This window comes from Manihot esculenta, chromosome 9 (genome assembly GCF_001659605.2).
Source record: "Manihot esculenta cultivar AM560-2 chromosome 9, M.esculenta_v8, whole genome shotgun sequence".
Taxonomy (NCBI): domain Eukaryota; kingdom Viridiplantae; phylum Streptophyta; class Magnoliopsida; order Malpighiales; family Euphorbiaceae; genus Manihot; species Manihot esculenta.
In genome coordinates, this window is record NC_035169.2 from 21,733,325 (window position 1) to 21,760,054 (window position 26,730).

The following is a 26,730-nucleotide window of genomic DNA, read 5'->3' on the forward strand; positions in this document are numbered from 1 at the left end:
TCATTTACTTTGGACTTACCACCCTAAAATTCAAGTGCAGGTTTTCCTGTTAACTATTTATACACTAAATTTGGATCCCAATCTGCTGGATAATCACATAAAGAGTTCAAATATGCAGCAGTTTTCATATATTCATGTTCATAAGTATCCAGATGAAGATTAAAATTGGTAATGGAGTAATGTACCAATTTATCTCTTAGCTTAAAATGAACAAGGGGTATATTCAAATTGAAATTTTGGACATCATAAGAAAATTCAAAAGTAGAATAGAATTCTCGACACAATTCAACATAAGAGGGACAATTAATGGCAAAAAATTTTCTTTAACCAATATTATCAATCAGCGCATAAACTTCATCAAGCATATTCAACTCTGTAGCCTATCATTGATACTTTTGCATTGATAAATATTAGAATGTAGGAAAGCTTGATACCTTTCCTTATCATTGCCCTCAAAGTCAAAATTACCATGTAACTCATGCTCCTCGAGTAGGTACCTGGCCTTCATGCCAGTGATTCTAGGCATCCTCTTCTTCTACTTCCTTTTTAGAGGAGAGACGGGTTGTACCTCCTCACTGCTACTACTGTGTCCTAATCCTGTGCCAAAGTCGCGGTTTCTTTTCCACTGAGGTTGAAAGTTGTATCTTCACTGCTGCTCTCTGTGTAGGACTCCAGAATCAGCATGGTGGTCTTTGGTTGTTCTTTTCTGGTCTTCGATGGATTTGTGCTTCGCCATTACTGTTCTGCAAGAGAGCGATGAGCTGAGAGAAAAAGGAAGAGTTTGACGGTCATGAAAGAAAAAAAAAAGAGAAGGGTGTTAGGTTTTAATTCTGAGAAGTAAAAGTAAACAGTAAAAAACAATTAAAGCAGTGAAAATTAAAAATAAAATTACCTTTCATAGAGAAATTATAAAGCAAGTCAAGCAATTTTACCATGTAAACCTTAAATAACCATGGAAGGCTATGTATGATCCTTATAAAGTTCGGACCTGTCCAGAGAAATATAATTTTCTCCAAGGTTGAAGACAACAGAAAAATAAAAAATTTAAAAAGAAAGTAAAACTTCTAAGAATAGAAAGGCTTGGGCAAGCCCATCACCTTGGGTTGCCTCCCAAGCAGCGCTCTTCTTTACTATCCTAGGCTGGACCTCCTTCATTTCAAGTACCAAGTTGTGGCACTTCCAGAACTATAATTGTAACGACCCGAAAACCGGACCGCTACCGGCGCTAGGATCCATATCTGCTTAAGGCCGCCGGGACCCGTAGCAAGCCTAACATACATCCTGATAACTGGTAAAATCCCATACATGATCAAACATAAACATAAAAACTGAAAAACTCTTCTTCCATTTACCAAGCGTGACCTGCATGCACTATGTCTGAACACATAGAACCCCTAGGGTTAGCATAACATACATCAGGCTTGGTTCAACACACTTCTCATCAAGAAACATTCAATAAAGATCATGCATCACAAGGGATTAACCATACACTAGGGCAAAGCACAACTTTATCCATTACATGACATTACATATCTATACATTACATTACATACTAATCCTTTAATTTACATCATGTCTACTACTCTATTACATAACAAAACCAAAGCCAACTCATACTCATCACTCTGTTGACTTTAACTTCCCACAGCTAACTCTGGCCCTGCAAAACTGGGGATGAGGGAGGGGGTGAGCTACTAGAGCCCAGTGAGTAGAAACAATGAAAACAATTCATTAATTACATGCTTTCATGGAATGCGTCACAGCACAAACATTTCACATCTCGGATTGGACATGACCTCAAAACTCCCTCTGTCAGCGCCCGGCCCCCAAAGGAGCTCACACAGGTCTTTCCTTACTTAACAGATCTTGGGCTATTGAGGTCACCTTAGTCCATCCACATCATCAGTAAATAATGCAATGCATCATATTCGTGACTACTAATGCAATCAACCTATTGCATACTCATGGTGCATGAAACATGCTAAAAGCATTTAATTTCTCAATTTAAAACATTAAGTTTAGTTCCACTCACCTCTGGCAGACGCTGGACTGACTCTGTAACAGCTAACACTGATGGCCTCCTCGGTCCCTCGGGTCCGATCCTATACAGGTGGACTCGAATGATGTGCCAAACACACTCTAAATAACTCATAAACAACTCCCTAAAAAACCCCTAAAACATCCTCAAGCATGCATGGAAAACAAGCAAAGAAAAGCTGGACAGGGCATCTTCGGCGGCACCTTCGGCGGCCGAACCCCCTCTCTAGAGACGAAACTCGGGCACTTTCAGCGGCACCTTCGGTGGCCGAAAGTCCCTTCCAGATCCGAAAGTCTAAACTTTCGGGGGCAAGGTTAGGGGGCTGAAAGTCCCTTCCAGAGCCGAAAGTCATCCACCTTCGGCGGCATATTTGGCGGCCGAACCTTCCCTCCAGAGACGAAAGTCCCAACTTTCGGGGGCAAGGTTAGGCGGCCAAACCATGCATCCTAGGCAGGTTCGGCGGCCGAAACCACCTTCGGTGGCCGAACCTGAGTTCATCCAGAACTCAGCTTCATGCGCAAACAAGCCTCCCAAACCTTCCAAACACCCAAAACATGCTTCCAACCTCACAAAAACATGCATAACTCATACAATAAGCATATAGGAGCGTAAAACAAGCTTAAACTCCAACAAACAACAACATAAAGTATACATAAGCATAAAGGGTCCATAAACCCTCACATGCACAACCATGCAACTCATGCATCAAAACCCCCAAAAACCTTCATCAAACTCACTGAAAACTTGATAACAACTAAGGATCTACACTTACCTCTTGAAGAACAAGGGTTGATGTGACCCCAACTTGAAGATATGGAGGATCCAAGCTCCAAAAGTCTCCAAGTTCACAAGTTTACCTTCTTTGCTCAAAAACTCTAAAAACCAAGTTCAACCACATTAAAACATGCAAGATTTAAAGAAATCTCATGAACACATCCCAAGGGAAACAAAACCTACCTTTGACCCAAAAACAGAGAGCTCAAACACCCTCTATTTTCGGTCAAAGGGCTTTTATAGGTGGCCAACCGCCTCTCCTTCGGCGACCAAAGCTGCATGCAAACCCATGCAATGTTCGGCGGCTGAACTTCACCTTCAGCGGCCGAACCTGGCAATTGTCCCCTTGGTCTTTTTCCTTTTCACAACTCAATTCCTTTCTCATTCAACACCTTCAAACACTTAAACACATTTGAGAAAACCTTTCTTTTACCCTTCTAGGAACCTCTGACATCCTCGGATTCCATATTCTAGCTGAAATCCCGTCGGAATATAAGAATTTCGATGCTGGCGTCTAGTCGGGTATTACAATAATCTCTTCATTCCTAAGCTCAAATTCGTCATGAAAAGGTTTGAGCCTATGTCCATTTATTTTAAAAAAAAAATTCAATTTCAAGACTTTGAATTTGCACAGCTCCATGGGTAAATGATTTAATCACAACAAATGGACCAATCCATCGAGTTTTCAAATGGACCAATCCATCGAGTTTTTAACTTTCCAAGAAACAGTTTTAATCAAGAATAAAAAAGCAAAACTTTTTGTCCCACATTAAAACTTTTTCAAGAAATTGATTCCTCATGAAAGGCTTTAGTCTTCTCTTTGTAAATTCTTGCATTCTCATAAGCATCATTTCTTATTTCCTCCAACTCCTGCAATTGCAATTTTTATTAGAACTTGCCTCACTTAGACTGTTGTTCCACTACTTTACTGCTTAAAAAGCTTTATGTTCTAATTCAACTGGTAAATGGCAAGGTTTGCCATAAACTAATCGAAATGGTGACATGTTGATTGGTGTTTTGTAGGCTGTCCTATACGCCTATAATGCATCATCAAGTCGATTGCTCCAGTCTTTCCTATTAATATTGACAGTTTTCCTCTAGGATTGGCTTTATTTCCTTATTGGAGACTTCTGCTTGACCATTCATCTGTGGATGATAAGTTGTAGAGGTACGATGAGTAATCCCATATTTTTTCAACAATGACTCAATCATCCTATTACAAAATGTGTTCTTCGGTCACTAACAAGCAGTTGCGAAATTTCAAACCTGGCAAAAATATGATTTTTCAAGAAAACAGACACAACCTTTGAATCATTAGTTTTAGTAGCTTTGGCCTCAACCCACTTTGAAACATAATCAACAGTAAGTAAAATATATTGATTTCGAAATGAAAAAAGGCAATGGACCCATAATATCTTGCCCGAGACATTGAAAATTTTGATCACTGGTATCAAGGCAAGAGGCATTTGGTCTCGGTATCCTAGGTTACCTATTTTTTGATAATTAGAACATGCCTTACAAAATATGTAGGAGTCTTTAAATATATCGGCCAATAAAGTCCACTCTCCAACACCTTTCTTGATCTCCTTCTTGGACCGAAATGACCTCCATAGGCCTCCGAATGGCAGAAGCGAAGAATTGACTTTACTTCATTTTTTAGGACACATCTTCTTACTATTTGGTCAACGCAAAATTTCCACAAATACAGCTCATCCCAAGCATAGTGTTGTGCATCATGTTTCAACTTTTCTTTACTGCTTCTCAACATTTCTACTAGAAAGTTTTTGGTCACTATGTAATTCACCAAATCTGCATACTAGGGGCTCACAAACTGTATAGAAAATAAATGTTCGTTAGGAAATTCATCTTTTAAAGGAATCAAATCTTGGGGTTGAAGTAAACAACTTAGATGATCGACCATCAAATTTTCTGATCCCTTTTTATCTTTTATTTCAAGGTCGAATTCCTATAACAACAAAATCCATCTAATTAGTTGTGGCTCTGTTTCTTTTTTTTTTTAAGAGGTACTTCAAGGCTGCATGGTCAGAAAACACAATTACTTTAATGTCCAATAAATATGATATAAATCTTTTTAAGGCAAAGCCAATGGCTAAAAGTTCATTTTCAATGGTAGTATAATTGCTTTATGCCTTTCTAAAGTTCTAGATGCATAACATATAACATGAGGTTTCTTATCAATCCGTTGACCAAGAACAGCTCCTATAGCATAATTGCTTGCATCACACATTATTTCAAATGGATATTCCCAATTTGGTGCTTGTATGATGGCAGCAGCAATCAACTTTTATTTTAAAGTATCAAAGGCTTCTCGACACTCTTCATTAAAATTAAATGGCACATCATTTTATAAGAGTTTGCATAATAGCTGAGCGATCTTTGAGAAGACCTTGATAAATCTCCTGTAAAATCCTGCATGATCAAGAAAAGATCTAATGTCCTCACATATGTGGGGTACGGTAAATATTTAATCACATCAACCTTGGCCTTATGAACCTCAATCCATCTTTCAGACACTACATGACCTAAGATTAGACCTTAATCTATCATGAAATGACATTTTTCATAATTCAAGACCAAACTAGACTCCAAACATCTTTTCAAAATGTGATTGAGGTTGATTAAACATTCATCAAATGAATTACCATAAACTGTAAAGTCGTCCATGAATACCTCTATTATTTTCTCAACACATTCTGAAAATATACTAACCATGGTGCATTACAGAGCCCAAAAGGCATTCTCCTATAAGCAAAGGTGCCGAATGGACATATGAAGTGTAAGTGTATTTGCCCTAGGCCATTATCTTGGACCTTTTTGTATGTCATTTTGGTTATTAATAAAAGAGGTTTTTATTATCATTATTATTTATTTACATGTTACATAATAATGATTAACATCCCTGGTTACTTATTATTATGTTGATAATAATAGAATATAACTAGTATGGTTACTGATTGATAATCATGAGATAATTATGTATATGTTGATATAATTCAATAATCATAGATATTTGTTAGAGAACAAAGTATTGGATGGACCCGCACTAAGATCACTACATGGGTTATTGTCATAAGTGAATCTCAAAGTAGTTATGTCTTAATCCTTTGACTTGAGATTGTCATAGTTTCCAACATAAGGACCGTTATGTTTTGACATAACCAAACATTGTCTTTAATCGGACAATCATAAAGATTATGATTGAGCATAATAGAAATTATGTAGAGAATATTGAACAATCAAGATAGAATTTGTCCCTCTCTTTGAGAGAGATATCTTTTGGGCCCCTCGATAAGTGAGACTGAGAAATGCATAACCGTGCTCAAATGAATTGATAGTGTGATCAATTTCATTTGAATTTATCAGTCTACTTAGAGATCGAGAAATCATAAGTTTGAACATTATAAGTTTGACATTGACCATGACTTATGTTCAAACTAGATATCGTGTGACAAAGGGATTAATACATGTTCTATTTATTAGGCTTTATTGGACTATCGATCTTCATATTAATTGGGTAGTCATAATGTCTTGCTAGAGGCCGCTTATGATTTATGGGCCTTGTGAGACTAGGCCTATTGCCAATTAATGTGAACCTATTGGGTCACACACAAAAGAACGTTATTGATGTGTTATGTCATATTAATGGGCTAAAAGCCCAAAGCCCATTAATATAATTAATAATAATAAAGTGTTATTATTAATATTAATTATTTATTATTATAAGATAATAATATTTAAAAGGATTTGCAGTTTATTTGTAACTGTTACAGATAAATGACTCTATCACATAAGATATTTGAGTATCTGCGAGATTGTGATAGTTGGTTATGAACACAACTCTATCACATAAGATATTTGAATATCTGCGAGATCGTGATAGTGGGTTATGAACACAACTCTTTCACGAAAAGAGTTGTAGGAAAATAAAAGACTAAAACGAATAAAATCCGCTTCTACAAAGTGGAAGTAACGTTTTTGAGAATTTGTTTTGAGTTGCAGATCGGGGAGCACATAGTTTATCCATTTTGAGAGAGCTAGCACTCTAGTAGGATAGAAGATGTTCGTGTGGATACCATAGAGGGTGTTCGTTAAAAAAGCATCACCATCAGTTCGTAATAGTATGTTCTCGTCGAGTCTAACAGGTTAGTTTCGTATCCTTCTCTTCGAAATAAACGAAGCACATGAATCCCGGGAAGGAAAATAGAGATTTTTAATTTTTCCGCTGCGTATTTGGGTTGCAGTTAACCTATGGATTTCCTAACATGAATATTGTTTTCTCTTGATCTTCTGGGGCCACGGTATTTGGTAAAAACCTGAAAAACCATCAAGGCAACAAAAGTGAGATTTTACTACCAATCTTTCTAACATTTGATCAATAAAGGTTAAAGGAAAATGATCCTTCCTAGTTACTGAATTTAGCTTGCAATAGTCTATACAAACTCTCTACTCGTTTTGAATACGAGTGGTTACCGAATCTCCTTCTGTATTGGTTAACACTATTATTCCTATTTTTTTGGGTACGACTTAGACTAGACTTATCTAACTGCTGTCTGAAACTGGATATATTATTCCTATATCAAGCAATTTTAACACATCCTTCTTCACAAAATCCATCATTGGCGAGTTCAATGGAGGTTGTGTTTCTCATAAACAGAAAAAGAATAAAAATATAAATTAAGATGAAGAGAAATTAAGAACAGATCTCTCAACTTAAATAAAATATCAACTTGATTAATCTTCAACTGAAAAAGAATACTTAGCCACGAAGGCCATAACAAAAATATAGAAAAAATAAAAAATAAAAAAAAAAGAAGAAGAAGAAGAGAAGGGTTCGGCTAGTGGAACCGAGAGGAAGAGGGGAAATCGGGAGATGAGGAGATGATTTCCCACTTCTAAAACCTTTATATAGGCTTTTTCCAATAAAGAAATAAAAGAAAATATTCAAAATTTAAAAGAAATAAAATAAATCAGCAGATCCTTCTATGGTTGTTATCCTAATCTTTGATCTAATCGTATTTACAGCTATCTGAAATAATTTGAAGTTTATACAGCTGTCAAAACAAAAACTTTACAATCTGTCTGTCGAAATTGGGTCACAGGCTTAGGCAAGACAGTATTTTTCAGTCTAAAACAACTCTGAAGCAACCTCTGCTGGTTCCTTTTCACACTTTTAACTCCAAACCTGTCCAAAATTAAAATGCAAGTAAAAATCTAATTGTTTACCATCAAAATCATAACAAAATCATGGAAATTAATATGGAAAAAATTGTGAGTTTTACAACTCATCACCCACTTAAACCCAACATTCCTTTTCACAACTTCATTCAAATGGGTAGCAATGGTACTAAAGTCCCACACAAACCTCCTATATAAACTAGCTGGTCCATGAAAATTCCTAACCTCAGTTATAGTTTTAGGAATAGGCTAGTATTTAATAACTTTTACTTTTTCTTCATTTATTTCAATACCCTTACCACTTATAACAAAACCCAAGAATATAACTCTTTACATGCAAAATTTACATTTTTTGAAATTAGCATACAATTGCTCTTTCCTAAGTGTATCAAAAACATATTTTAAATGTTGCAAATTCTTATCCAAATTCTTGATGTATACAAGTATATCACCATAATACATAATAATAAATTTTTCCAATAAATGCACGCAAGACATTATTTATCAATCTCATGAAAGTTTTAGGTGCATTAGTTAAACCAAATGGCATAACTAACCATTCATACAATCTATTTTTGGTCTTAAAATCAGTCTTCCATTGATCACCATTTCTCATTCTAATTGGATTGTAACCACTTTTCAGATCAACTTTAGAAAATATGTATGCACCATACAACTCAAGAAGCACATCATCATCTAGGGATAGGATTTCTATACTTTACAATGATTTTATTGATAGCTCTATAATCAACGCACATCTTATACGTTCCATCTTTTTTGGCACAAGCAACACTAGTATGACACAAAGATTTATTCTTTTCCTCACATGTCCCTTTGCTAGAAGGTCCTCTACTTGCCTTTGAAGCTCCTTAGACTCTTTCGAGTTGCTCCTATATGCTAGCCTATTTGGTATGAGTACCCTAGTATGAAAATCAATTTCATGTTTAATGCCTTTAATGGGTGACAATGCCCTCTTCTAGAAATACATCTTAATATTCCTGCAAAAGAGCAACAAAAAAAACTAGAAAAAATAGGGCCAATGTCAAAGTAGGCCTCCTTACATACAAGGGCAAAGATATGTCTACTTGCATAAAATATTTTCCTCACATCTCTTTCTTTTGCATACAAACTCACTTTTCTCTCTCTCTTTTTCTCATTACTCTCATTTTGCTCCAAACACTCCTTTTTTAATTTTTCTCATTTTCTTTTTCTTTGCTTTCTTTTTCTTTATCACTCTTTTCACTCTCTCTTTGTTCGACCTCTCTTTGAATTTTCTCTTCCATGGACCTTTTTATTCTCATTTGGTCTTCATACACTTGCATAGGAGTCAAAAGTACTAAGGTGACTTATCTATTATTCATGTCTAAAGAGTACTAATTCTTATATCAATCATGTATTACCTTTCTATCCAATTGTTAAGGCCTAAAAAGTAAAATATGACCAGCATGCATAGGTTTACATCGTAAAGTACCTCATCATTGTATTTTCCAATGGAAAATGCAACCAACACTTGCTTATTCACTTTCATTTTACCACTCTCATTTTCTATTGCTACTTATAAGATCTAGGGTGTTTTTTAGTGGATAGTCCCAACTTCTCCACTAACAAGGTGCAAGCCACATTAACACAACTCCCACTATCAATGATCATACTATAAGCCTTATCTTATATCAAGTACCTGGTGTGGAAATATTTTCCCTTTGCAATTGCTCACTAGCTTCCTTCACTTGTGTATTCAAAGGACACATCATGACTAAGGCACTACCATCTACTGGATACTCCACATCACTAGTATCCTCCAATAATGGTATAGTCTCACTAGCATTTTCATCACCAACATCATCATCCTCAAATTCTATCGCACCATTCCTCATAATCATGACCCTTCTATTTGGATATTGTGAAGTATAATGCCTAATTCCCAAACATCTAAAGCACTTAATGTCTTTAGTACTACCACTAGAATTAGAGGCCACTCCTTTTCCCTTCTCTATAATTTGTGGATTACCATTACCTCTACCATCATCCTTTTTCTCTTTAGTATAATCCTTTCATCATATTTCATCTCATTCATAGACCATTTTGACTTCCAATTTGAAGTGATAGTCAAATTTGCATTAGCTCCAAGCTTGGCTACCCTCTTTTTCTTAAGTTGCTTTTCCATCTCCATAGCCACATGAACCATGTCCTCTATCTCAAGGTAGTGGTGCAATTCCACCACATTAGTAATTCAAGGTTCAATCCCCATAGGAATCTAGCTATGGTACCCTCATTATCCTCTTCTACATTAATCCTAATCATGGCTATCTCTATTTCCTTAAAGTATTCATCAACACTCTTAGTGCCTTGCATAAGCATTTGCAAACTTTGATGGAACTCCTTATAGTAATGTCTAGGCACAAATCTCCTCCTCATCAATGCCTTCATCTCATGTCATGTACTAATAGGTCTATCCAAATTTCTCCTCCTATTTATCACTATTTGATCCCACCATACTATGCATAGTTAGTGAACTCAACTGCAGCTAGCTTCACTTTCTTTTCTTCAGAGTAATTATGGTAATTAAATATCAACTCAACCTTCCTTTCCCACTCCAAGTACATATCAGGATTGTTCTTCCCTTAGAAAGAAGGGATTTTCATTTTAATGCTTTCCACATTCCCATCTACTCTCTCTCTCTCCCTCTTGGATCCCTCATTATAGGTATCCTCTCGCCTCTACCACCTCTTCCTTCTCAAACCCATCTCAGCCTAAAGTCATCATTGGCAATAGAGGCTCGATCATTATCAAACTCCATCTCATCATCATTGTTATCTTTCCAATCATTATCCAAGGATGGTGTAGGCACCCTCCTAAATTCAACCCCATTTCTCAATTTAGTTATATTAGTTTTAAGCCTTTAAAACCTATCTCTGAATTCATTTAACATCACAAATCATTCTCTGAAATTGTTGCCCAACAGCTTAACTATATAAATGATTATCCTTCTCCCTCTCATCCTCCCATTGCTCCTTCCTTGAGATATAATTTAAGCCTACAAGAAAATAGTTAGGTATAAAATTCTCACACTCCCTTACATGTTTCCCTCACAATTGTCTTTTGCCCTCTTATGCCTCATACACTCTAACCTTTTACCTCTTTACATTCTTGAGAACTAAGTCAATCCTCAACAAAGTAACCAATAAACAAGTTGTAGTCTATATTCAGTGACAATACAGGAACAAAACAAGTATATAAGAAAATTTTTATTTGACACTAGAAGTAATAAAATAGAAGACACCAAATTTGAGTAAATGTTGACTAAATAAAATGATATTATAAAACTAAATTAGATTTATTTTATTGACATTAAAGCAAATAAAAATGTCAGTTTAGACCATAAAAAACACAAAATTCTAGACAAGGACGAAATTGACTGCAAATAGTGGTAAATTTGGTTCACCAGGCAAATGGTTGAATTTCTACACCAAACATGATACTTGAGTCCAAGTTGATGTATTTAGATCATCTCTCAAGTTTGGTAAAGTTCTGGATGGTTTTAATATGTCTCGCAAAAATTAGCCAAAATAAGATGGTAAATTTGATTCACCTAGCAAATGGATGAATTTATGCACCAAATTTGATATCTAGATCTAATTTGATGTATTTAGATTCTCCATAAAGTTTGGTAAAGTTTTGTATAGGTTTGATATGTCTACCAAAATTGACTGCAATTAGATGGTAAATTTAGTTCAATAAGCAAATGGATGAATTTATGCACTACATTTGATATGCAGGTCTAATTTCATATATTTAAACCCCCATGAAGTTTGGTGAATTTCTAGATTGGTTTGATAGGACTCACAAAATTCAGAAAGCTGTCCAAGAAAATGTCCAAGTTGTAAAAAAGAACTCAACCAATTTATTTTTTTACATACCTTTTACTCCTCTTTTTTTTTTGTGTCCTTTCTGTCTATTTACTCTCTTTGTTTAAGCACTTGACAGGCTGAAAGTTTATAAAAGGAAAAATATTCAGAATAAGAATGCAGCAATAAACAATCACAAATAAATAGAGAAAACAAGACTTTGAAGAGACAAAGCACAAGTTTGAAAGATGGCTAAGCATAAAACGTGCATAATAAATAAAATTAGAAAAGAATAAAAAGAAATACAAAAAGACACTTGTGAAATCAAAATCTCATCCAAGCAATGGAGGTGTAAATGCTATGAGTTTCAAAGAAAAGATATATTTTAAATAGCAACTCAAACTCAAAACATAAGGAAGAATGAACAAACAAGGAAAACATAGAACAAGGTAAAAAAAACAAATGAAATAAGGATAATGAACCTGATTTTGAGAGCCAAAGCTCTGATACCAAGATGGTGTGAACCCACAAGAAAAACTAAGGAACCTTCTAACTCTTGTTGATGAAACTCCAACGAAAGCCAAAATCAGGTTATGGATATTAGCTTTTCTGACCCAATTCTTGAATAAAGTTCAAACCAAAGGGAAAAATAAGTGAAGAGAAATCAGATTCGAAACCCTTCACTAACTTATAGTAGGAGCCAACAAATATAATTAAAACTCAATAAATTTGATCAGATTTGTTTAGAGTGATTTAAGTTCTTCAAGAATGGTTGAAGAGAAAAGCTCTTAATGGAGTCATATTTCTAAAAAATAAGTCATGTTCTATTGAAATGAAGAAGAAGATGAGTTATAAACTCTTACAAATTCGTGCATCTTGTTTCCAATCCAAAATAATAGTGTAACACCTATTTTAATATTTCGAAAGTTAGCTTTGCCAAAAAATATAACAGCCAATGAAAATAAAATTTTTCTTATACTCTTACAAATTGAAAGTGACAACTTAACAAAAACAAAAAAAGAAAAAGTAAATATAGAAAGTAAGTTGACTACTTCCTAATATGAAAATTATACAAACAACACAATGTATAATAGTTAAATGGAAGACATTAATGTTCTTTTAAATGTGTGGCAGCAATCAAAGTCCTTAAAATGTGAGACACCAAGCTATTAGCTGATTTGGTCATGGTGTGTCTTTAATGATGAGAATTCAGCCAAGGCACCTTCATAGTTAACTTGCAATATGTTGATTCATCTTTGCTCCAATTGACCTTTGTAGATTAGATAAATGTGTTTTTAAACCAACCCTTACATCTTCTTTGCCATTGATCTTGTGATGAGGCCTTTGAAAACTTTATTCGATGTTACTTTATCTCTATCATGTTGTGCCAATTCTAGTTCAATTGCTTATTTCAAGTACAAGTGCTACCTAAGAAAAGGCCACATGGCAATACTAGCTTCTTCCGATGAGTAATTTTGTAATATGGTCTTTTATATTTTACAATGATATTTTTGATAAAAGGAACTTTAATTTGGATGATTACAAAATTCAAGAACTAAACCATTTAATTTGTCAAATTATTCTATCAATATGCTTGTGAAGAATGTTAATTCATCTAATATATATAATAAAATGTACTAAAACTCAGTTCTCAGTTTAGACTATTTTATCTACAACATATAGATTATTAAGATTATAATATTATTAATTATTTTATACAATAAAAAATAAATGACTAGTATCAAGAACTCTACAAGTGAGCCAACTTGGGCCTGAATCTTAGCCCATCAAGGGTGGATTCGGCCATCTTTATTCACTTATCACTATCTTTTCTCTTTTACACTGTTTCATGTTAAAGCTAGGGATGATAGTGAATAAGGCACCCGCAAAAATTATTATATTTGAATCCATATCAGTTAATAAATTTAATGTTTAACTCCATCCCAAAAATAGATTAAAATTTATGTTGAATTATTTGGAATCGTTCTAAAAAATTACTATTACCAAAAATACCCTAATATGTTGAGTTTTATAAATTTTAATTTAATAATTTACATAAAATACTATTGAAAATATTAATTTATACTTTTTCACACATGTTACCTAAATATTTTATTTAATTATTAAAATTTCAAAGTATAAATATTATTATAAAAATATATAAAAAAATTTAATTATTTATTTAGATAAATAGATTCATATATTAAATATTCAATGTAGAAAAATTGAAGAACTTCTCTCTCTAGTTTTTTTTTAGAGAGATTCTTCTCTTTGTATTTTCTTTTTCTTAAGGAATCAGTCTTGTTTTCTTGCTGAAATTAGGATTTACGGCAGAGGATGTACTATTTCCTCTCTTTTAGAATTGTGGGTTTATTCTCCAACTTTGGGTGGGTGGCATATATATTTCTATTTTTCATTTTTATTTTGTATTTGGTTGTCTATTTATTTCTCCTTTTATTGCATGAATGAACTACATGATCTTAGTATTCTTAAATCTTGCTTTTCTTAATAGAGAGAGCAAGTTCGGAGGGAGGGCTATTTTTGGCGGTGGCTATTCTCCAAGAGTCAATACCAAGGTTTTTGCTATTATTGGTGACTCAATCATCAACAAGTGAATGGAACTCTAGTCACCACTCTCCTGCGATTGTTGTTCATCGGCATTTTTCTCTTTTAGTGGTTTGATTTTCCTTTCCTTGGCTTTAGTCCTTACTTTTGGAAGTACGACTTTACTTCTCTTTTTTTTTCTGAATCGGTTGCTTCCAATGACACTGTCACTGCCTCTGCTTCTATTCTGCTTCATGCTGCCGTGCTTCCTGCTACTGTAAATGGTGGCCCTCTTCTGTCTGCTGTTCCATACTCCAAACATTTTTCTGACATCTCGAAGATTAAAGATACAAATAGGAGGGAACTTAAAGCTGTAAAAGGTAAAGAGTTGGCTATAAAAGCAAATCTTGTATAAGGAAAAGTGCACAAATCAAATAACAAAAATAAGAAACCTAATTACAAACCTATGTTTAATAATCCCACCTTTAAAAAGAAAGGACATTATTTTGTATGTGGTAAGTCGGGTCATCATGCACCTCAGTGCAGGAAAAGAGTGATAAATGATAATCCTCCTAAACCAAAAGTAAATTTAGTTGAAGGAGATGACATTATTGCTGTGATCATTTCTCAAACTTTTCTTATAGCTAATGTGCAAGAATGGGTAGTAGGCTCTGGTGCTACTAGGCATATCTGTACAAACAGAAATGCATTTACCTCCTACACTACAGTGGAGGAATGAGAAGAACATATATATTTAGGTGATTCTAAGACTGCAAGTGGCCTTGGTAAAGGGAAAGTTCTTCTCAAACTTATATCTGGCAAGACCTTGGCGCACTTAACGAAGTACTCCATATACCTAATATAAGAGCTAATATAATTTCTATAGCTTTATTGGAAAAGGTTGGGATTAAGGTGTCTTTTAAGTCAGACAAAATTGTACTAACTAAAAAAAATATTTTTATTGGAAAAGGTTATTGTAATCAGGGACTCTTTGTTCTCAATATTTCTGCAATAACAAATGAAAATGTATATTCTTCTGCTGAATTGCTTAATTGTTTTGATTTATGGCATGCTAGATTAGGACATGTTAGTGCTTCTTATATTAAAAAAATGCAATATTTTGGTATAATATTTGGCACCGGCAATACATGTTTAAATAAATGTGAGATTTGTGTAGAATCTAAGTCAACTAAAAATTCATGTTCAACTACACATAGAGAATCTGAATTGCTTAGTTTAATACACACAGACTTCGGGGATTTAAAATAAACTATGACTAGAGGTGGTAAAAAATATTATGTAACTTTTATTGATAACTATTCTAGATATACTAAAGTATATTTGCTTAGAAACAAAGATGAAGCATTTGATATGTTTCAATTATATAAAGCTGAAGTAGAAAATCAATTAAATAGGAAAATAAAAAGGATTAGATCAGATAGAGGTGGAAAATATATCTTATTTAAAGACTTTTGTGAAAAAAAGGAATAATTCATGAAGTTACTCCATCTTATTCACTTGAATCCAATGGAGTAGTGGAAAGAAAAAATAGAGCATTAAAAGAAATTATAAATGTTTTATTAATAAGTTCCTCCTCACCTAATAACCTTTGGAAAAAACTTTATTATCTGTTTGTCATATACAAAATAGTATACCCTATAAGAAAACTGATAAAATATCCTATGAACTTGGGAAAGGTCATACACCTAACTTAAAATATTTAAAAGTGTGGGGGTGTCTTGCTAAAATATTTCTTCTTGATCCTAAAAAACGAAAAATAAATTCAAAAACTTCTGATAGCATGTTTATAAGTTATGCTGAACATAGTGCTACATATAGATTTCTTGTTTTGAAAAGTAATGTGCTTGATTGTAACACTATAATTGAGACAAAAAAATGCTGAGTTTTTTTAATATATTTTTCCTTTAAAAGTTGAGAAAATTTCCCATGCACCTAATAAAGATATTTATGAAAATGATTTTGGAAATAATAATGATGATTTAAGAAGAAGTAAAAGACAAAGAAAAGAGACTTCTTTTGGAAATGACTTTTATACTTATCTTGTTAAAAATGAATCTTTAAGTTTTTCTGAAACTATTAAATCTTCTGAAGCTCCTTTTTGCAAAGAAGCAATTAAAGCTGAAATTGATTCTATTACTCAAAATGGTACCTGGACTTTAGTAGATTTGCCTCCAAGAGCTAAACCTATTGGTTGTAAATGGATTTTCAAAAGGAAATATAACCTAGATGGGTCAATTGAAAAGTATAAAGTAAGGCTAGTAGCAAAAGGTTTTTCTCAAAAATAAAATATAGATTATTTTGACACCTTTGCTCCTGTAACTAGAATTTCTTCTATTAGAATATTAATTGTTTTAGTTTCTATACATAAACTTGTTATTCATCAAATGGATATTAGCTTTTTTAAATGGAGACTTGGAAGAAGAAATTTATATAATACAACCTGATGGTTGTATTGTTTCTGGTCAAGAAAATAAAATTTGTAAACTTCTTAAATCATTATATGGTTTAAAACAAGCTCCCAAACAATGGTACGAGAAATTTGATCAAGTTTTGTTGAATGATGGTTTTTTCTCTATTGAAGTTGATAAGTGTGTATATACAAAATGTATAAATGATGAATCTGTGATTATTTGTTTATACGTGGATGATATACTTATTTTTTATACGAGTTACAATATAGTTTATAAATCAAAAGCTTTCCTTGTCTTTAAATTTAATATGAAAGATATGGTAGAGGCAAAATATGATTTTGGGAGTTAGAATCATAAGGAAGAATGATAGTCTAATGCTATCACAAGAGCATTATGTTGAGAAGCTTCTAAGGAAGTTTGGACATTTCAATGTCAAACGAGTGAGTACCCCTTATGATCCTAACTGTCAATTAAAGAATAATAGAGATGACTCTGTTGCTCAATCTGAATATGCACAGATCATTGGGAGTTTGTTGCATTTAATGAATTTTTCACGACCTGATATAGTTTAAGTTGTATGTAGATTGAGTAGGTATACACATAATCCCAATGACAATCATTAGGCTGCATTAGTTAGATTAATGAAATATTTGACAGGTACAATGAACTATGTTATCTTATATAGTGGATTTCCCATTGTATTAGAATGATATAGTGAAGCTGACTGGATTTCAGATTCAGATGAGATAAAATCCACTAGTGGTTATGTATTCACTCTAGGAGGTAGTGCAATTACATGGAAATCAATCAAACAAAATATCATTGCTAAATCCATTATGGAGTCAGAGTTTATTGCTCGGGAATTAGCGGGAACTGAAGCTGAGTGGCTAAGAAACTTCTTAGCAAATATTCCATTAGGAATAAAACCAACACCATCTGTATCAATGCGTTGTGATTGCCAAGCGGCAATAGCCATTGCAAAGAATAAAACTTTCAATGGTAAGAATAGACATATTTGTCTGAGACATAATATTATTAAGCAACTGCTGAAAGAAAAAATTATTTCCATTGATTATGTGAAGTCAGAAGTGAATTTCGCCGATCCTCTAACTAAACCTTTGGGGAGAAAACTAATAGATGAAACATCAAGGGGAATGAGACTTGAGCTAATTTAAAATTAACAGTGATAGAAACCCAGCCTTTATGATTGGAGATCCCATGAAAAAGGTTCATATGGGTAATAACAAGTCACTTGTTAGTTCTGCTAACACTATTTGTCATTGTCCCTTCCTATGGTGTGAGAAGTGCTAGACTGCATTAATGAGAGGATGAGATGAAAGCTCTTAATGATATTCATATCCCTTATGGGTGGTGTATAAATTGCAATATATACTTAATGATATCACCTATATAAGTGTTGAGTGGGGCCGTTTCTATGAGATTGTGACATAATCTCTAAAGCACTTATGAACTACTAGACACGCGCATGGCTTATTAGCGCAAAACAACATTGACAACAAGATCTGTGGAGTGTTATGAGATTGATGGAATATTAGCATACAAAAAAGAGTTTTTGATTTATAGAAACTAAAGTTTCACCGATTGCTCTGTATGTTAAGTCTTATTAATATAGGTCTGGTTCATAGTCCAAAAGACACCAGATTCGAAATATATACACTAAATTTTTAAATCCAGCAATGGAAAATCATTTGAAATATGTGGGAGATTGTTGTAAAATTAGTTTAGATTTCAAAAGATATTGTGGTCGTTGAAAATTTTATGATCGTTAAAAATTTTATTTATGAGATTTTTTTGCTGTTGCAGGTTTGATATTTAAATCTAATAGTAAATATGACCGTTATGATTTTATTATATTATCTCAAGATTTTTATAATCGCTTACAACCCACTATAAATAGCCTCTATTTTTACAAATAAAAGCAATTCTATTTTTCTACTTTATTCTCTTTTCTCTATATTTTCTGCTGGGTTATAAATTAAAAATAAATTCTTATTGTTCTGATCCTGAAAATTAAATCCCAAAAGAACCTGTTTAATCTTAGAGGATTACGAAATAAATCTTTAAGGACAGTATGCAACACGATTCAGATTTTATTATTTTATCCTATTTTTTCAACATCTTCAGTATGTTGGATAGCCTTCTATGCGTCATTGGTGGTTTTCCTTCTATCATGACTTCTTCCTATCTTCTAGATCTTGCAACTTGATTGAGTTTTTTGAGCTTGCATGTGCTCCATTTGAGGGTTGAGCCTCAAATATAGAGGTGATTGGTGATGAAGTGTTGGCTGCCAAAGGTTTTTGTGTTAGGTTCCCATTGATGTTGCTGTTTAATCGGAATAGTGTGAAGCTCCAAATCCTTTTACTAGGATTAGGGCTCTATGGGTTTATTTATGGTGTTGGGCTTTTTTATATTTGGGCTGTAGTAATCTTTATTTTTATAATACAACATTTTCCTTTTGTATTAAATTTCAGGTTAGAACTTTCATGAAATTTTCTATTTTTTAAAAAAATACAAAAACTGAATTTGATCTAAATTCAGTACGAGTGTGATTTTTAGACCTTTTCTAAATCCACTTCTATGTTACTCAAACTTATAATATTAGAATTCCGTAAAATGGAAAACTAGCAAAAACTCAATCCTTCAAAGCTCATGAAATAAAACAAATCAATGTTTTTCTCATATTTTTCTTTTTATTTTTTAAAATAGTTTTTATTATTTCACGGTTGAAAAACGTGTGCTCGATAAAAATGAAACTAACATTACCACGTTATACCCTATTTCAACTACCTTTCTTTTAATAAATTAAAAATTATATGGTTCCTTCCGATTTTAGTTGATATTTCATTGACCCCAAAATAGTAATTTTAGAAAAGTTATGTTTATAGAATTGAATTTATAAAGAATTAATGAAAAAAAAAGCTTGTATTTTTTATTTTGTTGCAATTACATTCTATATTTTTATTTATCGATTAAAACTTAACTTTTAAAATTATTTCAATTATACTCTATCATTATTTGTACCGTTAAAAATTAACAGAATTGTAACGTACTCGCCAAGTCAGCATGTCAAGTCAATAAATTTCAGAGTAAAATTAATAATAATTTAAAAATTTACAATAAAACTAAAAGTATAGAATTTTTTTGATAAATTATTTATTTTATTAATTTTTTTTAAAATTCACACTAAATATTAATATAATTTAGAAAAAATTGATAAATTAGTATTATATTTGAGAATTAAAAGAATAATTAAAAAAATATCTTAAAAAAGTATTTTATTATTTTTAATATTTTCAAACTGAATCATGTTAAATATTATTTTAAATTATTTTTTAATACTTTATAACTCGATCGTTTTAAAAGTAATACTAAATAATAAGTATATTAGATAAATTTAAAAAAATCGGTTGATAATAATTTTAGTTAAAATAAAATTAAAATAAATTATTATTATAAAATTATTAATAAAAATTAATAGTGAAAATGAATAACTTGATAATTTTATAAATCTCCAATTATACACATAATGATAAACTGTATTTAGTTAGATATAAAAATAAAATATAAAATATTTTTATGATTAATTCTAAATTTTGCTGAGATAATGGTGAGATAACAAGTGACATGATAACTCTGTTAGTTTTTTAACAGTATAAATAATAATATAACAAGATTTCTTTTAAAAATTAAAATTTTAATTTAAAAAAAACGATGTAATTACAATAAAATAAAAAATATATAATTTTTAGTATGAACTCATTTATAAAATATATAAACTTTTATATATAATTATAAAAATATAAATAATAATTATTTCATTATTTTTAAAAATTAAAATTCCAAAATATTCATTTCCATTAAATTTGGAAAAAGAAAAAAAGAAAAAAAAATGATACTTGAGGTGTACTGAACAACCGATATCATGACAAAGAATTAAATATTGTAAGGATATTTATGACTAAGATACCCCACACGTCATAAAAGTTATAAAAGTACAATTTAGGGGTAATTTATGGGAAGAAAATTATTCTTCAAAAAAATATATAATTTGATTTATATACTTTTTTTATAATAATTTGATTTATAATACTTAATTTATCATAAATTAATAATATTATATTATCAAACAAAAATTACTAAATTTTTAAACAAAATTCATGAAAAGATTAACTCAATTTGATGTGATCTAATATTTAAAAGTCATGTGATTTATTTGATAGCCTCAATTTCCATTACTTTAATCTCATAATAAATATTAATTATATATAATTAGCTTAATTTGATGTGATCTAATATTTAAAAGTCATATCCATTTCAAAAATAAAAAGTCATATGATTTATTTGATAGTCTCAATTTCCATTACTTTAATCTCATAATAAATATTAACTATATATTATTAAATAAATATGTATATTAACAAAAAAACTATGAGATACTATACATTTGCAATAGCATTAAACATTAATACATTAACTCTAATGGTGAGATAGGACGGTACAAGTTTCTTTTACCTTAATCAAAGGTTTTAATTTAAAATTTAGAAAGAAGTTATTTGCCCTTAATGGACATGCTTGATACGAATTTGAATCAGTCGAACCAGTCATATTGCAGTAAACATATATGTATTAACTCTAATAGGTGTGATAGAATAATACGAATTTCTTCTCTCTTAATTAGAGGTCTCGATTTAAAATTTAAAAAACACTTATTTACTTCTTATTGGATCTGCTCGATACGAATCTGAATGAGTCGAACCAGTGATATTACAATAAACATCTATGCATTAATTCCAATGGGTGAGATAGGATAGTGGAGTTTCTTTTCTCTTAATCAGAGGTCTCGATTTAAAATTTAGGAAGGAGTTATTTATGGACCTGCTCGATGCGAATCTAAATTAGTCAAATCAGTAAATTTTGACACCGGATGATTTAATTGGTTGTATATATTTGGAGAAAATTTTCCATGTGTCCGTATATTTAGAAATCCAGGTCATAATTTGAGAAGCCTCCACTTAGCATATAAATGTTGCTCCACCAAACCTCAACTGCAGAGAGAGACCAGAACCAAGCTCTGAAAAGCAACTAAATTTATCAGTTCATCTCCTCGGCTACAGAAATGGGTGAAGTAAGGGTTTACTTTTATATATCTTTTGTCGGTTTTCATGAATGCTTGTTATGCAGATCCGATGTTAAGCTTATTTGGTTTTTTGGCTATGGAAGGAAAAGAAGGAGGAAGAAAAGAAAGACGAAGTGAAGGACGAGGGGAAGAAGAAAGAAGAACAAAAAGAGAAGAAAGTGGAAGAGCCTCCTGAGATTGTACTCAAGGTTGATATGCATTGTGAAGCTTGTGCAAGAAAAGTTGCTCGAGCCTTGAAAGGATTTCAAGGTATATACTAATTTAAAATTATTTTTCTATATTACCATCTTAATTTTTGTAAATTCACTTGGGTGAGAATGAATTTTTTTTTATTCATTTCAATTCGATTTTTAATTTTAAAAATTTTAGTTAATTCAATTCGATTCGATTTTAATAAAAAAATTGAATCGAACCGATTAATAATAATAGTATATTATTTTTATAATATTAAAAAATTATATCATAATTAAAATTAAAATATTTTAATTAAATTTTATAATACTAAATATAATGCGTTGATCAATTAAATCGAATCAAATTAAATCGAATCAAATTAAACAGAATCAGACCGATTCGATTTTATTTGATTTCTATCTAAAATTTATTTAATTTAATTTTTACAAATATTAAAATTTTAGTTTTTAATTTATTTAATTTAATTTAATTTAATTTTAAATCTAACAAATTGAATCCTAAGTTATATATTTTTTCTTTATTCTATTTAAAAATAAAAATTAATAGAATATAATTGAAGGATTAATTTATAATAAATTATTTAGTTGTGGATATATATGTGCAGGAGTAGAGGAGGTAACCACAGATAGCAAAGCCAGAAAGGTGGTGGTGAAAGGCAAAGCAGCAGATCCTCTGAAGATATACGAGAGGCTCAAAAAGAAAACTAGAAGGAAGGTTGTTTTAATTTCACCTCTGCCAGAACCACCGGAACAAAACAATCAAGATCCATCACCACCGCCAAAGGAAGAGAAAATGGTGGAGGTAACATAACAATTCTCTCTTATATGCATAGAAAATTACTATTTAACTCTTATAATATAGAAAATTTTATTAATTAATTTTTTAAATTTAAAAAATAAATTAAAATATTTTAAAAATTTTAAAAATTTTACTAATTAATTTTTTTATTAATTTTATCTATTAAAAACTTAAAAATATTTAAAATGTCCTCCATTCTGCAGTTTATATTTTTATAAAATTAAATGACTAATAATAAAAATTAAATAGAAAAACACTCGATACTTAAATTTAATAAAACACCGATTAATAAATTTTTTTAAAATATATTTTAATATATTTTTAAAAATTAATAAATTAATTAACGAATTTTTTTACATTATATTATAAAAAGATTACCCTTTTATATATATAAAAATTTATATTTTGAAACTCATTTAACATTTTTACATTTAATTGTATTTTATTTAATATCTAAATTTTATAAAAATATAATTATTAAATGTTAGATAATTATATTTTTATAAATTTCAGTTCTAATGTCATAAAAAAAATGAACGTGGCATGTGACTTTATAAAATTAATTAATTTGATAGAATATACTTTTAACATATATAAAATTTTAATATATTAAATTAAAAAAAAAAAAAGTAAATAGTAGAGAAGATTGGGAAGTGGTGAATTTTGGGAAGACTGTTTGGCTGCTGACATGAAAGTAACGTTACAAATAGGGGTTGACCCCTCATCTTGCTGTGCTATTAAAATCACGGTCACGGAGTGTTTCGTCTTATTTATACCTTATTGCAAGTGTGAATTTTGAATGGCTAAATTATAATTTAATTTAATATACATATTTTTAAAAAATTAATTATTTAATACTTATAAATTAAAAAAATTTAATAAATTAGTCTCTATTTTCTTTTTCTATTCACGATTTACTCCATATAATTTCAAATATTTGAATAAATTAACCATGTAATTAAAATATATATAAAAATCTATCTAAATTAAGAGCATTAAAATTGAATCATTATCAGAATAAATATTTTACACTGTCTTGTCCATAACACTAGGAAAAGCTGAGAAGATCTCCATGCAAGAAGGTAACAAACAAAAAAAAACAAAAAGCTAAGATAAGGTTTGTACAATGTCATGAATTGTAAGGCCCGTGTGATTCAAAGTATTAGGGGAAATAACTTCATCCTTGTGAAGAAAATTATAAATTATTCAATAGATAAATTTAAATGTATGGAGCATAATTGATATTTAATTATAATATTTTACTACTATTATTTATATATTTTATAAAATTCAACTTTTTAATTTTTCTGTTAAAAAATAAATTATTTCATTGAATTATTTATATTATTTAGTCTATATAATTTTAATTACATATATTATTTAATTTTTATAATTTTAAATACTTATATTATTTAATTTTTCTAATTAAAGTTAAAATAAATTAATGAGTGATTTTTTAATAAAAAAATTAAAGAGTTTAATAAAAAAATTTAATTAAATAATTTTAAAATAAAAATAAAATAATTAATTTTCTAAAAATGCAAAGACTCAATAGTAATTTTTAATCCTCTGTGGTCCGTCTTAAGTTAAGACATCCCACCTTGCTCTTTCTCTAAACAACTACAATTAGAGCTACTGATTTTGAGGGCAATTGAGTGGCAAAGAGTAAAGGAATGGATAAATTACGTTCTTGACTTTTATCCACATGTCCAATCAGAAATTAAGTGGTGTACTTTTCTTAAAATAATTTGATTTTAATTAAACAAGACCCAATTAAAATAGGCAACTTATGTGTAAAAGGCTAAATTTATCCATTAATTATATTTTAAATTTAAAAATATTAAATTTTATTTTTTTCATTTAAATTTATTCTTAAATTATCATTAAAAAATCAAATAAAATTAGAAAGTTCAAAGATATCAAATAAATTAATATTTTCTATCTAATGAAAATTTTTGTATATTGTTTATTTTAGGAGAGTATAACTCTCATAAAATAAAGAGAAAATATCATTTATATTTTCCTTCTTAATTTCTCTCATTTTCCCTATAAAATTTAGCATACAAACATGGGGTTGGGAAAGAGCTTGCTACTAAAACCAATCCCATTTAATTTCAATTTGATTAGAAATAATTAATAAAAATAATATGCATATAATACTAATGAGTAATGAGTTATGTTTTTTTTTTTCTTTAAATTATCTGATATTAATTTCACATTATTAATTTTGGATAGTGACTTCTAATGATGAATGCAATATCTGTGGCAGCCTCCTCCTGTAGTAACTGTTGTATTGAGCATTCGAATGCATTGCGAAGCATGTGCCCAAGCTTTGCAAAAGCGAGTTCTAAAGATCAGAGGTATTTAATTTATTATCTCTTAATATTTTGATTTGTTTTCAATACATTTATCGAGTCTTAAGCTAATATTAGTTATTTATTTTCTATATAAATCGTGTAAAATTATTAAAGAAATTTTTTTTTTTGGGTTTCGTAATGGACTAGGTGTGGAATCAGTTGAAACAAATGTTGCTACAAGTCAAGTAATAGTAAAAGGCATAGTTGATCCAACCGAACTTATTAGTGATGTGTACAAGAAGACCGGAAAGCAAGCTTTCATAGTAAAAGGAGAAGAAAAGAAGAAAGAAGAAGAAAAGAAAGAAGAGGTGAATAAGGAAGAAGAAAAGAAAGAAGAAGAGAAGAAAGAAGAAAAGAAGGATGATGATGAAGAAGAAAAGGCATACACCAACAGAAATGAATATTGGCCCTCAAAGTCTTACTTAGAGTATGCTTGTTGTGCCCCTGAAATGTTTAGTGAAGACAACCCAAACGCCTGCTATGTCATGTGACCAGTTAAACTATATTGAACTTTTGATGAACTTTAGTTGGCTATTTTTATAATTTTTATGTAATAATATGCTAATAAACATTAGCAAGACAAGCATAGTTCTTAATGCCTTATTATAATCAAGACTTTATTTGCATAATGAATAAAATTTTTCTCATATTACATGGGTCTATATATTTAAATATAAAAATAAATTTAATAAGAATATAAGACATTAGATAATTAAATGATCCATCTACTTGGAGAATTCAAGAACTAAATAGCTTATATAATCGATCAAACATATGAATACCAAAAGCAATAGTTAAAAAAAAAAAAAAAAACCAAAGAGTGGCTTGAACACTCAATAATGGGAACTTAGTAGAATGTGTTCTTTATCACAAATCTCATTGATCACTTCATATCTCAAAGGGGTGTTTCAAATTAAAGTAACATATTTAGATGGAGATAAGATTTTATTAACTTATGAATCTCTTGAAGCAATGAATAGTCTTATAAATAAATGTCATAATTGATTGAATCAGTGGCTTAATGATATTAAATCATAGAAGGAAAACCTCACACCACATAAATGGCTCATTTGGCTAAGACTACAATGAATTCTTTTGTAGCATGGTTGAGGTATTTTTTTCAAATGGGTGGGCTCCTTTTTGAAAGTATGATAAATGTGGAGGGTCCAACTCAAATAAAAGCTCAATTAGACGATGTCCATATCCTAATTTCTATAAAAGCATAAGAACATATAAACAAGGGAAAATTACTTTTTAATCCCTGAGGTTTAATGTAATTAACACTTCTGTCCCTCTATTTTGGCGACCCAACACTTAAGTCCCTCACTTTATTTTCTGTCCAAATTCGTAGTCCTTCCGTCCAAAATAGCCGTTTGGGACACGTGAATTGACA

General features: G+C 30.7%; 1 protein-coding gene across 2 annotated transcripts; it reads left to right on the forward strand.

The window, feature by feature from the left end:
• The first annotated feature begins 21,815 nt into the window (after window positions 1–21,815).
• On the forward strand, window positions 21,816–25,989 carry LOC110623592 (heavy metal-associated isoprenylated plant protein 7). 2 transcript variants are annotated; one of them, XM_021768586.2, is made up of 5 exons: window positions 21,816–21,975; window positions 22,071–22,236; window positions 22,787–22,983; window positions 25,250–25,340; window positions 25,485–25,989. In XM_021768586.2, the coding sequence occupies exons 1-5, from the start codon at window positions 21,967–21,969 to the stop codon at window positions 25,826–25,828; spliced, it is 807 nt and encodes a 268-aa protein (XP_021624278.1). In that variant the 5' UTR covers window positions 21,816–21,966; the 3' UTR covers window positions 25,829–25,989. The 2 variants fall into 2 exon arrangements, with proteins under 2 accessions (XP_021624278.1, XP_021624280.1); XM_021768588.2 differs by having other exon boundaries at window positions 22,787–22,978; window positions 25,248–25,340.
• The last annotated feature ends 741 nt before the right edge of the window (window positions 25,990–26,730 follow it).

Coding starts and splice junctions, on each gene's coding strand:
- LOC110623592 (XM_021768586.2), top strand. Junction 22,237..22,786: donor AGCCTTGAAAGGATTTCAAG/GTATATACTAAT, acceptor ATATATGTGCAG/GAGTAGAGGAGGTAACCACA. Junction 22,984..25,249: donor AGGAAGAGAAAATGGTGGAG/GTAACATAACAA, acceptor TATCTGTGGCAG/CCTCCTCCTGTAGTAACTGT.